The sequence below is a fragment of the Vidua macroura genome, chromosome Z (assembly GCF_024509145.1).
Source record: "Vidua macroura isolate BioBank_ID:100142 chromosome Z, ASM2450914v1, whole genome shotgun sequence".
NCBI lineage: Eukaryota > Metazoa > Chordata > Aves > Passeriformes > Viduidae > Vidua > Vidua macroura.
In genome coordinates, this window is record NC_071611.1 from 9,629,402 (window position 1) to 9,644,901 (window position 15,500).

A 15,500-nucleotide genomic window follows, 5' to 3' on the forward strand; every position below is an offset into this window, starting at 1 on the left:
ATGGAGGGGAGCAACAAGATGTCTCTTTTCTAGTAGGGTGATATGCATCCACCTAACCCCTGTCACTCTCTCCCTGTCGCCCCACATATGCTCCCCTCCCCTCCCCTTTACTATTAAATAATTTTTTTTACACCAACATCTAACCTCATTTGGTTTTAATCACATTTTTGGGTGTATTTCCAATTTTCAAAGTTCTTTCCACTTTATACACAGAGACTTAATTTTCTTTGCTCTTCTGGATTTAAACCGATTGCAACAGGGCTCCAGGAGAACTTCTGCTCCAATGACTGGAGCACCTTCTTCCCCTTCTTTTGCCCTGACCTTGGTGTCAGCAGGGCTGTTGCTCTCACATAATCTCACTTTTCTCTCACAGCTGTCTTGCAGCATTTTGTACCATTTCTCTAATATGCTTTCCAGAGGCAGCACTAATAGCTTGGTTAATGCGATTCGCAGTGTCCTGCAGTGGGACTGTTCAGGCTGGCTGTGTTCTACACAAGGGCAGCACCAGCTGTTTTCTCACAAAGGCCACCCCTACAAGTTCTCTACTGCCCACACTTGATATGTACACCCAATACTCCTATATTACACTCTTGCATCCCAGTAAATTCAACCCAAAACTTCTATAGTTGAAACAATTCAGAAGATTGAACACAATCATCTTCATATTCAAGAAATTGTTAAGGCTGATAACTCTGAAAAATTCTGGGGATCACAGGAACAGATCACGGCAAACAGGACATGGTGAAGATGCAGAAAGTTGGGTCCAGGATGCAAGGACCTCAATGCTGTTTATGTCATCTGCCACTAGAAGGCTAGATTTGTTGTCTAAATAAACAGAAAGTATTAAAGCTTCAAAGCAGATATCTTCCATGTTCACAGTAAAACCACATTTAATAAAACCACATTTAATCCTGCACCTCCAAGTGGTTCTGACAGAAATTCTTCCTGTGAGATGGCTCTGGATCTTGAATAGAAGTAACAGACTTAGAGTCAGATAGGACTTCCCCAGTACCAGATCATCAAGACAGAGCCTTCCTTATGTTGTTAATCCCATTGCAAAGAGAGCACTAGAGCATGGGTCAGGACCAACCTTAAGCTGGTCCAGTCAAGAAAGGATTATTGCTTCAGAACTAAGTATTTAGACCCTTACAGCTCTAGTCCAAAGGTCAGTAAAAAGCAGGTTAATTTGCTGCCGTACCTTGCAGGAGCCTCCTACTCCAGTGCCATCCCAAAGGCAGTTCAGGATTTCTGTCAGTTGGACAGGCCATTTTTCACTCCATAGCACGATTTTCTCTGGTGCTTACTCTGCACCTTTACTCTGCCGCTCAAGAGTATTGACTAATCCCAGTAAAAAAACAAAAACAAACATTGAAACTGCATTCATTATTTCCAAAATGTTTTTAGTGATATAATCAGGTAGTTTACACAAAAGCAGATGTCTGAAGAACTCAAATTTCTGCCTCTGGCAGCACAGTGTATACTTCATTTTTTTATTAATTGACTCAAAAGGATACAGTTATCAGCAACTCTTATCTTTGCAATCCTGAACCTATATTGAGTGTAAAAAAATGTTTATACTCCACAGAAGAGCATCTCAAAACAAAGCATGAAATGCATCACAGGCTTTTTGCAGTAAGGATTTTAGCACTCTTCAGATATTTTCTTCCTTCTACACACAAGTGGAAAATTTGAAGCAATTCAGATCTCTATTTCATGTTTTTGTATTATCTGGAGGAGTACAATTAGAGAGTATAAATTAGTAGTAATTTTAGGTAGCTGTAGTTTTGTTATCTGCTAGAGTGGTATTTGTTGAACAAAAAATTCAGAATTTGGAGAACATATAGTGTTACTTTGGGCCATTTACCTGCATAATTTGATTATATTTTAAATATGTCAATGGACATCTAAGTTAGACATCTGCCTCTGTAAGCTAAAAATATCGAGGAGATAGTGAACACTGTTGTAAAATCAAATAAATTAGTGACTGCTTTTATCCCGTGGTAAAGGTCTTTATGAAGATAATTTAATCAGTCATTCCCCAGTCCATTTCAAAGCTGAATATATCATGTGTAGCTAATTAGTGCCACAGGACTAAAATTAATCAGCCCAAAACTCAGATGAGTGCTGCCTTGACACTGAGCAATCTTCCCTAAAAGGGAAAAATAAGACCAATCTCTCCTCAGTGGCTGTTTACAAGGATTCACTTTGATCAACAAGAATGTGTGTTTAAAGTAGTATAAAGTTGGGGTTTTTTTTTTAATAAAAAAAATTGCCTCTCATCTGTTGGATCTGTGTGGAACATCCTTAGGAAGTAACAAGATTATGCAAATCAAAGTAAATGTGAAGATGTCCATGTTCATTACTAAAGTCAGCTTTGAACAGATCAGTCCATAGACCTGAGAAACAATGGCATCAAAATACTAAAAAAAGAACCTGTAAAAATACTAAAATGGGCCTGTTTATATTCAATATCCATTGAATATAAACAAATTTAAGAATTAACTGCATGGAGGGGGGTGGAACCAGTGTCAAAACACAGAGGTATTTAAACTGTGAGGTTGCAAAACCATTCACACAAGTTGCATACAAATGAAGTTAAGCAAATCATAACTGATTTCAGAAGAAAAATGTGCAGAGATCTGTAATGAACATCTATGTAGAACAGGGAAGTGTTGACACCACCTCACTTACACTGCTGAGATCTTAGCTGCTTCCTGTTATATATACACAGGTGGACATTGTGCATATGCAGCTCTGCACCCTGTTTGGAAATCAAGAAACTCACAAGGCAGTGGGAAGAACAGAGCTTAAGAAAAATGCTAAGTAGCTTGATAACTTCCCCAGGCTGTAAACCCTGAAATGAATTAAACTGATAAGATACTGATACTGGTAAAGAGGTTAAGTAATGTAACATGGTATGGCAGGAACTTACTGAAAGAAAAACGAGTCAGATTGAAAATAATGCTTTAAAGTTTGTAAAACAGTAAAAATCTTTTATTACATAGTGCTTGAGGATGAAAGAACATAACTATAATTTCCTTGACCTATTTTTACTTCTCCTTTTGTACCCTAATGATCTTAAATTGCAGCAGCCCAACCTCCTCCAAAATATCCTTACTGAACTTTATCCTTTCCAAAAAGCAGTAGAGGCCACTGAAGTCATCAATGGCTCCACTGCTTACAGCATGAATATAAAAAAAATTGTCAAAATAAGTAACTCACTGAGCAAAGAGCAGCTTTGTTTTCTTTCCCTGAAAATATAACCTGTTCATATTGACAAGGAGGAACCTGACAGATGTGAAAATACAGAACAGTAGCATTAAAACAATAGCTCTGAGTAGGACCCCTTTGACCCTCTTAAATCTGAGGGACATTACTATCTACACAGCACTGACATTTAAGATACTTGTAAGTAACCAACTCTCAGCAGCGAGTTCACTACTGCAGTAATAGACAACAAAAATATCTTTGCTTTTATAAGCATTCTCTTTTTCTCTATACAGGGGAAGATGTCACCAAACTGAGGGTGGTTTTTTAGTGGTAATACAGAACAGGTTCAGGCATTAGTCACAACGTGTTAGTCTCTCTATTTTTAACTACAATTTAACAGACTGGTCACAGAGATAAACACCTACTTTTTGCAGGTGGCACTCCTGCTACAGCAAAGGCTTAGATTTTCCTTAATCACAGACGTATACAATATAAATCTTCACTGGGAGCAGTGTCAGGGGCAACAGGATACAACAAACTGCATGATGAACTAAGGGAAAAGGCTTGAGTACGCATGCTGGCAGACTCCATATTCTTCAGTATATGACAAAATAAGCTTGGTGCCAAAAACATGTTTTAGAATCACAGAATCATTTAGGTTGGAAGAGATCCTTCAGACTATTGAGTCCAACTGTTAACCTAACACTAGAAAGTCCACCACTATACCACATCCTTTAAGTGCCATGCACTCTTTATTATCAGAAAAGAGGTAGTAATAAAAAAAATCTGTTCAACATGGAAAGCCTGCCTTAGTAATTTAACCACATAAAATCTTCAAAACAACTTAGAAGACTTTAGAAAATCCACAACATGGTGATGTTATCTTCTTTCCTCATCACCTCCAATTTGCATCAACTTTGTTTCTTATCACCAGTAAAACACACTTCATTAAATTTTAAATTGTTTTAATTCAAAACAAATTAATGTATCGCCAAAACACTGTCAAATGTTTCTGCAGTTCCCCACTGCCAAGATATTTTGTATGCTCTGGAAATAGAGACTGCTTCACAGACCTGCACAGCCCCTGGGGGGAGGGAAGTTTTCTGTGTTTAGTTAAATACAATTTAACAGTATGCTTTTCTTTAGGCAAGTTCCATCTTACTAACACACTTACTTGGAAAAAAGAATAAAGATTTGGCTCTGCAAGCAAACATATTTCATAGAGCAAGTATTATACCAGCGTACATGGGTCAATATTAAAGTAATAAATCCTTTCAATCAGAAAAATGAAGAAACTGCTTCTTCATAATCTGAAATCACATCTCTGTGTTTTGCTCATGAGAACAAAGTTTACAGGCATAAGTTGCACATAAAGGGTTTATTTTAAATGTTTTAAGGATAGAGTTACATCATAATTATAAAAATTACTTACAGAATTAAGTAACAATTTAAAGTGTTTATACTTCTAAATGCAGAGAACAGGGAACTGTCTACATTGTTCAAAATAAAATAAAAATAAAGAAACCAAGCTCTAAAGATGAATTCAATATCTAATTTAAAAATGTGAACACGAAGACCTCTGAACTATACACATACCAAGAACCATCCAAATTGCACTAATGATGTAAAATACAAAAAGCACAGCATTTTCAAGGAACCAGAAACTGTTTTTACCATAATTCTTTTTCCTGATGCAACTAGACAATTCTCTCTGAAGACAAAGCCCCTATGTTTAAACAATCCATTTAAAGAATGCTTCTACCTATTCCAACAAAAAGGGTTTTCCCCATCTCTACTCCAACATAGTTTAGGGTTTGGCACTCAAAAGAAAGAAGAAGAATGTAGTGTTCTGCTATTCAACTGAAATTTTATTTTTTTCTTCAACAGAATACATGGTCCCTTCAAATGCTGTATGACACATACAACTGGAAAATTACCTTCCGTTGGCACTATGCTCGTCTCACCGGTGCATTTTATCCTACTAACAACCATTAAAACAGCACAATAAGCAAATTCACAAAAAACTGAACACAAAATAAAAACAGAACAAAACAAAAACCTAAACATTTTAACATGCAACTTTAATTTGTTACACTGAATGTTCTAACCCTCTAAGCATGCAAAAAAGGATGGTCTGCATTTAAGTTTGTTTTTTTTTTTCCCTTTTAAGTTTTACATGGCAGCCTGACATCACACACACGCACACACACAATATACAACAATACTACAGCAGGTAAATGTGAAAGGTGAATAACTTTTATACAAAGATCCATGGCTTGTGCCATCACAAGCCCTATGTGATTTTGGAAAGTAATGTTGAACCCCTATAACAAGGAACCAACATTTAGTTACCAGGGTAACGCAAGCACTGCATGCAGATCTGAAACATGAGCCTAAAACAAAGCCCAAAGCAGATGGGCAGGGAGTGGAATTAGTCTCAAGCCTCAAAACTGTGGTTTAAGCTATCAAAAAAACCAAACCCAAAAAACCAAAACAAAACAAAACAAAAAACAAAACAAAAATCCCCAAAAAACCCCCAAGTGAAAATATCCACGCAATACACAAACGGGGACATCCAAAAACAAGAGTGAAATTTACAGTTTGTAGATGATACTCTAATTGTCAGAATACATAGTGTATTGTATTCAATAGGCTTGCAGAAAACCCACAAATGCAAGCCTAATGCTAAAAGTGTTCCAGTAGACCTAAACCTCAGATGTTTCAAAACAAACCTCTTATTCCTCAGATATATAGCCCCAAGCTCAGTGTACTAGGTAATCCATGTATCTTATGTGTAATTAATACACTCACTCATTCCTGTGCCACAAATATTGACTTGGGCTCATGGAGCCAGGCTCAGCTTTGAGATTTACATGCAGGACTCTTAAGAGTCAATAGAAAACACAACAGATCTGCAGGATGAAAACACTGTGTTGCAAATCTGCTCACTTTGTTCAAACACAAGAAACATTTACGACTCAGGTACTTACTGCATAAGGACTGCATGGAGAAGCTATTCACTGAAAGACAATAGCCTGCCTTTGGTTGCCCATGATGAAATACTGGACATAATGCAATATAGTAGCAATGGACAAAGAATTAAGGTATCATATTTATACGGAGAGTATTTATTACCATTCAACAGCATAATAATGAGGCACAAGCCTTAAGGCTAAAATATGAAATCAGGCAAAAAAATGGACAGAAAGGGGCTTAAACCACTGAGTCTTCAATATCAAGAATACCCACAACAGAGGTCATCTGCACCTCTGTCCTCTGATTAACAGCTCCTGCATTCTTCAACAAATGGCACACAGTTGGATATCAGGGTATTTGTTCCTTCCATCAACAGTGTTAACTGTCTTCACATTCTGTACTTCTGTGAAGCAGTTCTTTGAAACTTGCAGAGCTCTGCCTTATTGTAACATGACAACCTTGTTGCTGTGCTGCATTGTTGTTCCAATTCCATATTTTAAAAGCTGCCACACTTAAGGAAACCCTAATTTTCATTTACAACTATCTTGCAAGATTATAACCATGAAAAGATTTTGCAGTTGTGGGCTGCTATTTACATCCACAATCTAATGCAGATGACTGAACCACTGAGACTGCCTTATAGCTTCCATTAGATAGTACACCACTGGCATGCAGAACTCTAGTGTTCATAGAATGAAATTCATGTTAACAGCATACCTCAAAGCAAGTACAATGTACACCACAAAAGGCAACAACAGGTTTAAACTGTAGATTTGTCCAGACACTCCTTAAGTGGAAAAGTCAGAAAAAGAATAAACTGGGAAGATGCCTTCTTGAACCAAAATTATTAAAAGCAAACCAAAACAAAGGAATGCAACAGACTGAGCAGAAGGCAACAAATGCTTCTCCTTCTCTAAAGTTATATCTTCACTGTAAAAGGACACCCCCTCCCACTCCCCTGGTGTGAGACTGTATTTACCATGTAAAATATTAACTACTGTTAGGCTTCTAAGTCCACACACAAACATTCAGGTTGCTAGGTTTTGATTTTAAATGAGAGACTACTGATGCCAATGCGTAGTCTAAAGTCTTCTGAAGTAGCATATATACTGTTAAAGAGTTGTGGCACCAAGCACTTGGGTTTTGCTAAGAAGTGTGTATAACAAACAAAGAAAGAAGTACAACATTTAGGATTGAAGGCAGCCTTGTTGCATGTATTTTACTGGTTCCTACAACTTGTAAATATGGGCCATTAACCTGCATATTCTAATTAAGTGGTTATACAGATTAAATGTAATTTTATAGTGTAAAGCCTTTTCACTGATAGGTGAGTAATCCAAACACTTGATATCTTACTGCCCTGTGACTAGTAAAAAATGCACAAGCATTTCCAAGCACTGCAAGTTCTTAAAAAGCTAAATTTGAAATAAAGTGTAGAAACACAGCAGATTGATGTTACTTGGGTTAGGCACTCCTTGATACTGCACAAACTGTTTAAACCTTTCAGAAAAGTCACCTCTGTCCCAACCCTGAAAACAAGGACTGCCAGTATCCAAGAAATTAAATTTAATGTTACAAAAGAAGGCATATCAAAATATCAAACTACACTTGCATGTGGCAGTTGAACAAGTGAGTGCAAGATTGAAGAAATAGTCAAAATCTATGAAAAAATTTAGATTAATGATTACAATACTAGATCAACTTTACACAGCTTGAATTTGCAGCTGTTCTTTGCTTTTAACTCCCTCCTGCCCAAACATACTGACTTCCTTCAAGAAAAGGAGTTCTCTTACACAAAATGTGTCATGTTTGTATTACTCAGAACAAAACAGTTTTGCTGGCAGAGATTGTGGGTTCGCAGGGACATTTAAGCTTTCATTAAACTGGAAAGCAGTCAAGTCTTTGTGTCTACAAATTTTACATTTAATAGTTCCACAAATTTGGCAAAAGTTCATGACGACGTCTAGGATGTCTTCACCAAATCGTAGACATAAATATGGAAATCATCATCAAACTTGATGAAATAGACAGATGGTTTGGCTTCAACTTGATGAATGACCATGCCAGTCCTTTTCGAGCCATCTTCTTTGGCATATTCCACTTGTTTGCCTACCAGGCTGTCCACAACTTCACCTGGTTCCCGTTCTGCAGGAGGCGAATCATCTGTAACATAAACCCAGTATGCTTTAGTAGATATTAATAAAATTTTGCACTATGGAAGACAACTGCACAGTTGTCTTTAAAACTCATACGAAACAATTAAAAGTTGTAAGCAGATTAATTAATTTCATTTAGACAACCTAACAATTGCCATGCTTGTAGAAAGTAGTTGCAGAAAAAAATTTTAAGCAATACTGTCTTCAGTTTTATTAAGACAAGAATAGCACTTTGGTAAGAGAAGTAAAACTTTGACAGGAAGGTGTATACACAAGTTGCAGCAAATGGTTGTAGACAGCTGAATTTAAGCCATGAGCAGAAAAAGGCATTGGTCCTAGTTACCAGAAACGTACCCAAACTTCCCTCTTCCCACATACATTATTCAAAGGTTCAATGCGTGCATTTGACTACAAAAGAAGCATCTCTTCTGAAATGGTAGTAGGTGTCAACTCCTTATTAAAAGGGACTTTTGACTCCATATTTGAGTAATTTTGGTTAAGTTTGACTGCATTATTTTCCTCTCTGGCAAAACCTAACCAGACAATCCCTATGCTAAATCTGGATTATGAAAGGTGTGATTTGTAACATGCCAAGTGATTGGCTACAAGCCAACCACAGAACATGATAAAGGGTAAGAAGTACTGTATGGAGAATTGGAAGCTAACCACATCTTCCTTCTCAGCTCCTCTTTGATTCCTAGTTCAGATACACTTGTAGTTTGTATTCCACTGGAAAACTTTCTAAAGCAATTGTATTATCTGATGTGGCTTTTATTCTGGAAATCATAAGCTTTTAAATTAATAACTTAGTTACAGGTTTGTATTAAGAATCCTTTAATTCTAAAAAAGATTCTACCCCTTTTATTTTGAGTTTTGAGAGCTGTGAAAGAACTCTCAAAGGAGGAAAAGAAAACAACAGGGAATGAATAGACTGGCTTGCATTTGCACTTAGAAATTCTTGCAAACAGAAGTTTCTTTTTTGTGTTTCAGTTCCTCTATAAATGCATTGTCACACATAGTTATTATCCTCTTAGTATGAATTTTATAGGAAGAGTCTTTCTTGGCAAAGATGCAAGTTCAACTCCTACATTTTCACTTAGAAGTGTAGGCCAAGTTTTAGTATCAGATCCAGCAATATATTTTCCCTTTACAAAAAGAAAAAAGGTTAAAACAAATTATCTATTATTTGGTCTCCTCCTATGTGCAGAACCAATAAGGGACAGTACCCTAGAAATTTTGTTTATAATATTATGGCAAGTTCCACCGCATTTACAGAACTATTTGCAGATATTCTAAAATCTGATTTTGAATAATACTATTCCAAAATACTAACATCCAATTGTTGACTCAAGGACATGATTCAAAATATCTGGAAAACATTCACATTCAGGAAAAGAAACAAATACTTAGAAGTGTTTAGAAAATCAGTAAGCAATAATCTTTTGGCAAGCACAGAGTGTAAAGTGCACTAAAAGCAATCAAGATTTAAATGGAAAGAAAGCATATAAACTTTCCCGACTCTCAAGGTGGAAGAAAGCCAAGTAGACTTAAAATACATTCCTAGTCCATTTTGATGGTTAATACATATAAGTTATTTTAACATTTAAGTCTGAAAGAGCTTGCTTTATTTCTTTAAGAAGAGGAAGGTCACTTTTTTCCATTAACATCTGTGGTTCTTTCTTTAAAAGCATCAGAGATGTTGCTTTTTGCTACGGCCAGAGGAGAGGGTAATGTGAACACAGACTGTTAGCACAGAGATTATGCAAATAAGTGCCCCTTTTTTATTCTGCCAGTAGATCATTACCAGTGGTGCATCTGAAACAAGATGATCTCAAACTCAACAAATTACTAATTAGGTAACTGTAGTGGTTGACTACATAGCTCTTTGCATATGTATTAGTTACAATTAATTTTCTTTAAATCCCAGATGGCTTCTATCAGAAAGGGTTTTGTTACACAGGAGAAGTAAACCCAAAGTATTCTTTATAATCTCTTTCTTTGAACTGACTATCTGAATTTCTAGAATAATACTGATTCTGTGAAAATCCTCCTAAACTAATAGAAGTCCTGAAGAAGATTACTTCATCCAAAATGAGAGGAAAAATACTAAGAGGAAATATTTTTCTTACTGGTGTTAGAAAATGTGAGAGAAAAATTAATTTTCAAAAAACAAGTACTTTCCCACATGCAACTACTCAAGAAGTTTTCAACACTGAAGACACATAGCTCAGTGAAACTGTTCTTACTATATCAGTTTGACCCAAAATATTCATTCCCACAAGAACTGCTTCAAAGATACAAATCAAGAGCCAACTGCACACAACATGATACTTCTGTAAGAAAACAGCAGTGGAAGACTTTCGGCTTGTCAATTTCCACTAAAAAACCAAACCGTAAAATCTTTCATGGTAGTACACCCATATTTTCAGCAGAATTAAGATTAATTATGAAAAGTATTACCCTTATATGTCACTGCTAAGAAAAGTTTAATATTTCAGCAGTTAACACAGACGTTCTTTGTTGTATTACCACATTTGTTAGCTGTGATACTTTAAAAAAAATTAAATGGAATATCAAATATGATGCTTGTTTGTCAGTTCTCTTGACCATAAATAAATCATAGCTAAATGTTTAATACAAAAAGCTGCCAAAAGAAATCAGTAACTGGCCTACTTACTTGAATCTGGCATAATGCGAAGGTCACCTTCTTTATAATCATCTAAGAGCTGGTACATGTACAAGACGGGATCTTTCTCATACGTAATATAAAACCACGTGTTCATAATAGGAGCTCGAGCCAAAACCATCCCCCTCCATTCATCTTTTGAGCCATCCTCTGTCTCAAACATATGTTCCACAGCTTTACCAATCATTGTGTCTGCCAGGTGGGCATCACTAATTCGAGACGAAGCTGAAATGAGACAGTATTTCAGAAATTCATTCAACATCACAGATATGTATCTTTGTAAAAATAATCTTTATGCTGATTAATGCACAAATCTGATTGCCAGTAAATTCATACACAAAACAAATAGTGTCCATTCCAGAGAGTTTAGTGCTGCAGAACGAAGAACTTCAGAATGTTGTTAAAATAACAATAAATTCTTGTACTCCCTGTGATTAAACAATCACAATGCAAGCTAGTAAGAGATCAATCGAGCAACAAAGACTCTGAACTTTAGACACTGGACAGGGAGAGGTAGAAACAAAAGGCCTATCTCACAGCAGTTCTACGATGTTATTAATTCAACTTTGGGGTTTGGTTCCTCATAATCCAACCCTACAGACTGTAACCAATTCCTTTGCAATTAAAAGAAGCTTTTTTGATTTACAAACTAGTGTTTACTTGAGTAGATATCAAACTTGGTGAATTGAAAAACCTACAGTTTAACAATTCAAATGCATTATAATTCTGAAGAACAAAAAGCATTATTACTAATCAGGTTAATTCATTTAGAAAATGTCTTCCAGCCATTATTATAAGTACACAGTGGTAGTACAAGAAAAAATGCAACCTTATTACTGTTAGACACACAAAACAGACAATATAGTCTAGATGGCTTAAGAGTTGAAATTTTAACAGAAATATCAGTGTTAATCTGATACTACAGAAATGTACAGAAACTACATATTAATCTGAAACTACAGAATGTACTATATACTACTTAAAGACAGAAGACAGCAACTGCACTCATTAGCATCATCAAAATTTTGTGGAATACAAAAAAGCTCAAAGCATTTAAATTACCTGCCATGAGACAAAAATTAAATTGACCAGTAACATTTAAGTGGTCATGGATTATTCTGGGGGAAGTCTGGAGGGATTAGTGGAAAACATTTAGTGATAAATGTCGGCCAATATGTATATTTATTTAGGAGAAAAACCCCAAACACTTACCAACTCTGTCTGGAAGAACTTCAAGTGCTGAAACTCTTTCATCTTTGTGAAGTTCTAGTCCGTACACACAATCAAATCCATCATACTTTATGAGATAGAGCGAGGGATTTACAGGAACTTGATCAAGAACTGTGCCCTTCCATTGTGTTACAGGTCCACTTCCTTCTTTCCATCCGTGCTGTATCCTGCAGCCTACAATATTTCTTCGTGGCTGAGAAATAGGTTTGCTTGGTCCCACATTGTTTCTATGTTTTCTGTACACAGATACAAACATTAATATTAAACAAGTACATACATATTCTACTTCAGAAAATAGCTGTATGTTTTTACATGAAAATATAAATATAAAATATAAAATATATTTTATAGCTTAGCACACCTTATTCAAATTAGGTCATAAAGCTTATCACACTTTATTGGAAAAAAGAAAAACATACTTAGAAGTAGTGACACATTTTTGACATGCTGTATAAGGTCAGTTTCCTAGCAATAAATTATAAATGTAGTTTGCTCAAGCCAAAATAACTATTCTATCCCTTGCTACACTGATTGTCAAAAGTGAAACTCACCTCAACAAATCTCGAAGCACAAGGTTAGATGGCAGTATTACAACTTTACTACCTTATTACCCTCTGCAGAACAGTAAACAACTCCTTCCCAGAAGGAAGAAGTCAGTGCAAGCATTATGTGGCTGACTGAAATTCTTTCAAAATGTTTGTTTTCCCTAAAACAGATCTGTTTTCACCTAAAGAAAAATTTGGCTCTTTCATTTACAAGTAATTTTGACTCCAAGTAGCTTCAAAGACACATGACAGCAACAACACTTCCGTATTTAGTATGGAAAATGAAGAACTGCATGTAATGTAAATGGCCACAGATGGGACACTCCTTTATGTGGAAAACAGAGCAAGTAACTTTTTTGTCCTTCTGGTATTTTCATGGAATTGGCATGAAAATTCCCTCTGTTACTATCAGTTACTATTCTGATGAACTGTAATGTAAGCTATTTGACAGTTCCAAATCACTGAAAAGTGTCACACAAGTTTTGTTTTATCCAGGTATTAAAAACACAGTTTTGAACACAAATGGAAGAAACTAAGGGGCATTATGACAATATACAAAATTGTCCTGGATATCAACTAGTTGTAAAAAAAAAAAATTTTTGGGCTACTACTTGTAGCACACATCATTTCAATGGCAGTAATATATGCACACAACTAGCTTAGAAGTAACATCTAAAAGACAATCAGTTGCAGAAGGCAATATTTTTCCTTAGAGTAGAGACAGTGATCAAAGAAAAAGGTCTCCAGATATGATTAATGCTCTCATAGAAGTCCCTATATGATCAAAAAAATAAAGATAACAATCATACCACTGAAATCCTCAAAGCAGGATTTCCGAATAATACACTCACAATATGATATTGGAATGTTTAACGCTGTACCATAACTGCAATCATAACTATTAAAAACAAGATACACAATTAACTTCAGTACTTGTCCCACCTCCAGATTTTATTTCACCATGAAGATCTTAGCATGGGTGTTTTCAAATTTCACTTTTGTTATCATTTGAGGTTTTCAAAGATGAGATTGCAGTTTTGCATTCCTAACCTTGACAGCACAGATAACTGGAACAGGTTGGAGTTCCTGTAAAGAGAAACTCTCCCACAAAGCTGGTTCTAATTTTTATGCAAAAACTAGAATGTATTTTTAAATTCTATCTCTGCTCAAGTATATATATGTGTTTCTAACTGTAGTAAGTGTCAGTAATAGCTTACTATTACAAAATAAGTTCAGAGATCTAGTTCTCAGCACAAAATTGAGTTTGTTTTGTATACAATTCATTTAATTAGTGCTAATGGAACACTGCTTCATTCTGAAGGGAATAAAAACTACTAGAAATAAAAGAAGTTTAAACTGACATTGCTTTGTCTAGTTTAAGCAGTTTAGGTAGCTCATGACTTCATCTTTGAAAAATATTATAATGCTATTGGATATTCAACCTCAACTTTAAAGTCAAATTTACTTTACAACTTTACAAAGCATAATCCACTTTAATATTTAATTTGGAACAATAAAGTAAAAAGCTTTACACTCATTCTAAAAAAGATGGAAGAAGACAACATAATTGAGTACAAACAGGTTTAAAGAGCAAAGAGCATTAGGAATTTAATTACAAATCAAGTACCCGCTAGGTGTACTTGCAGTTCAAATTTTTGTTTGAAGGTTGCATTACTGAACAGCTGCTCACTTCTCATTTGAAGTTGTTTATACTATAAGAAATTAGATATTCAAACTAGTATATTACCAAGGAAAACCTACTTCTTGCATCTGAACATGGTAAGAAAGCAAGCAAGTTTCTAACTATTAATAAGTAAGTTATGAATGTATTTCCATGTAAGACAACCAAGTAACCAAACTCTCCTTTCCTCAACATTTTTGTAAGAAATCAAGTTCCACAGATAACCTTCTATGATGTTCTATCCAGAAGGTCCAAAAATTTTTTCTTTGTCTTTAAAATTTTCCACAGACATTTGCTCTTCAATATTTGAAAACAATTAAGACATGTAAGAAATGAAGTCAGGATAAACAGAAAATAGCAAGTCCTGGAAGTAGTTCTTGACACATCAGACACATCCTCATTGTAAATGGCCCTTCGATTCCCAAAAGTTTCTGATCCTCTTCTTTATCTTGCAGGCTGTAAGCTGTTAAGTAAAACCTAATGCGAAAAAGTTTCATTATCAGAACCAGATACTATGGAAACATTCTAAAGACTACACAGCCAGAAGGAAATCTGCCCGATGTTAAAGCTGTGTTCATATGGTCCTTACGCAAACTTTAATTTGGCTACTGCTACCTGGGAAACCAACATATTTCAGAACTGCAGAGGACTGGTAGCAGAAAAATCAGCCATTACCAGAGGGTTGTGCTTAAAACACAATCTAGCATTTATAAAAACAGGAATGGCAATGCCCAGTAACCTATAAAGTTACCCATTTAGGTTCGCTTGTTGATTGTTTTTTACCCTGATCATGTCATCTCAGAAAAACACCACAAGGAGAAAAAAAACCCCAGAAGGATGAAAGAAAACCACATCTCTCAGATATGCAAAACATGGAAAGCTGTGTAAAACTGGAATGAAAATTATAAAACATTATAGAAGCAGTACAGTAGCAGTAGTCAGTATGCTTTCAAATCTCTCATGGTACAAAACAGAAAAGTTTTTGAAAATAGGATACAAAACTTCATACAACTGAT

The 15,500-nt window shown here is 35.5% G+C and overlaps 1 protein-coding gene across 15 annotated transcripts in view; it reads right to left on the bottom strand.

Moving 5' to 3' along the window:
* Positions 1–4,158: 4,158 nt before the first annotated feature.
* The window catches only part of SPIN1 (spindlin 1), a 63,734-nt gene continuing 52,392 nt past the window's right edge, over positions 4,159–15,500 (bottom strand). For all 15 annotated transcript variants that reach the window (XM_054002752.1, XM_054002751.1, XM_054002748.1 and 12 more), the window contains 3 exons: positions 12,241–12,494; positions 11,020–11,253; positions 4,159–8,349 (listed from right to left, as the gene is read on the bottom strand). In XM_054002752.1, coding sequence (XP_053858727.1) covers positions 8,150–8,349; positions 11,020–11,253; positions 12,241–12,494 — 688 coding nt within the window. In that variant the 3' untranslated portion in view covers positions 4,159–8,149. The remainder of the gene's footprint in view (positions 8,350–11,019; positions 11,254–12,240; positions 12,495–15,500) is intronic.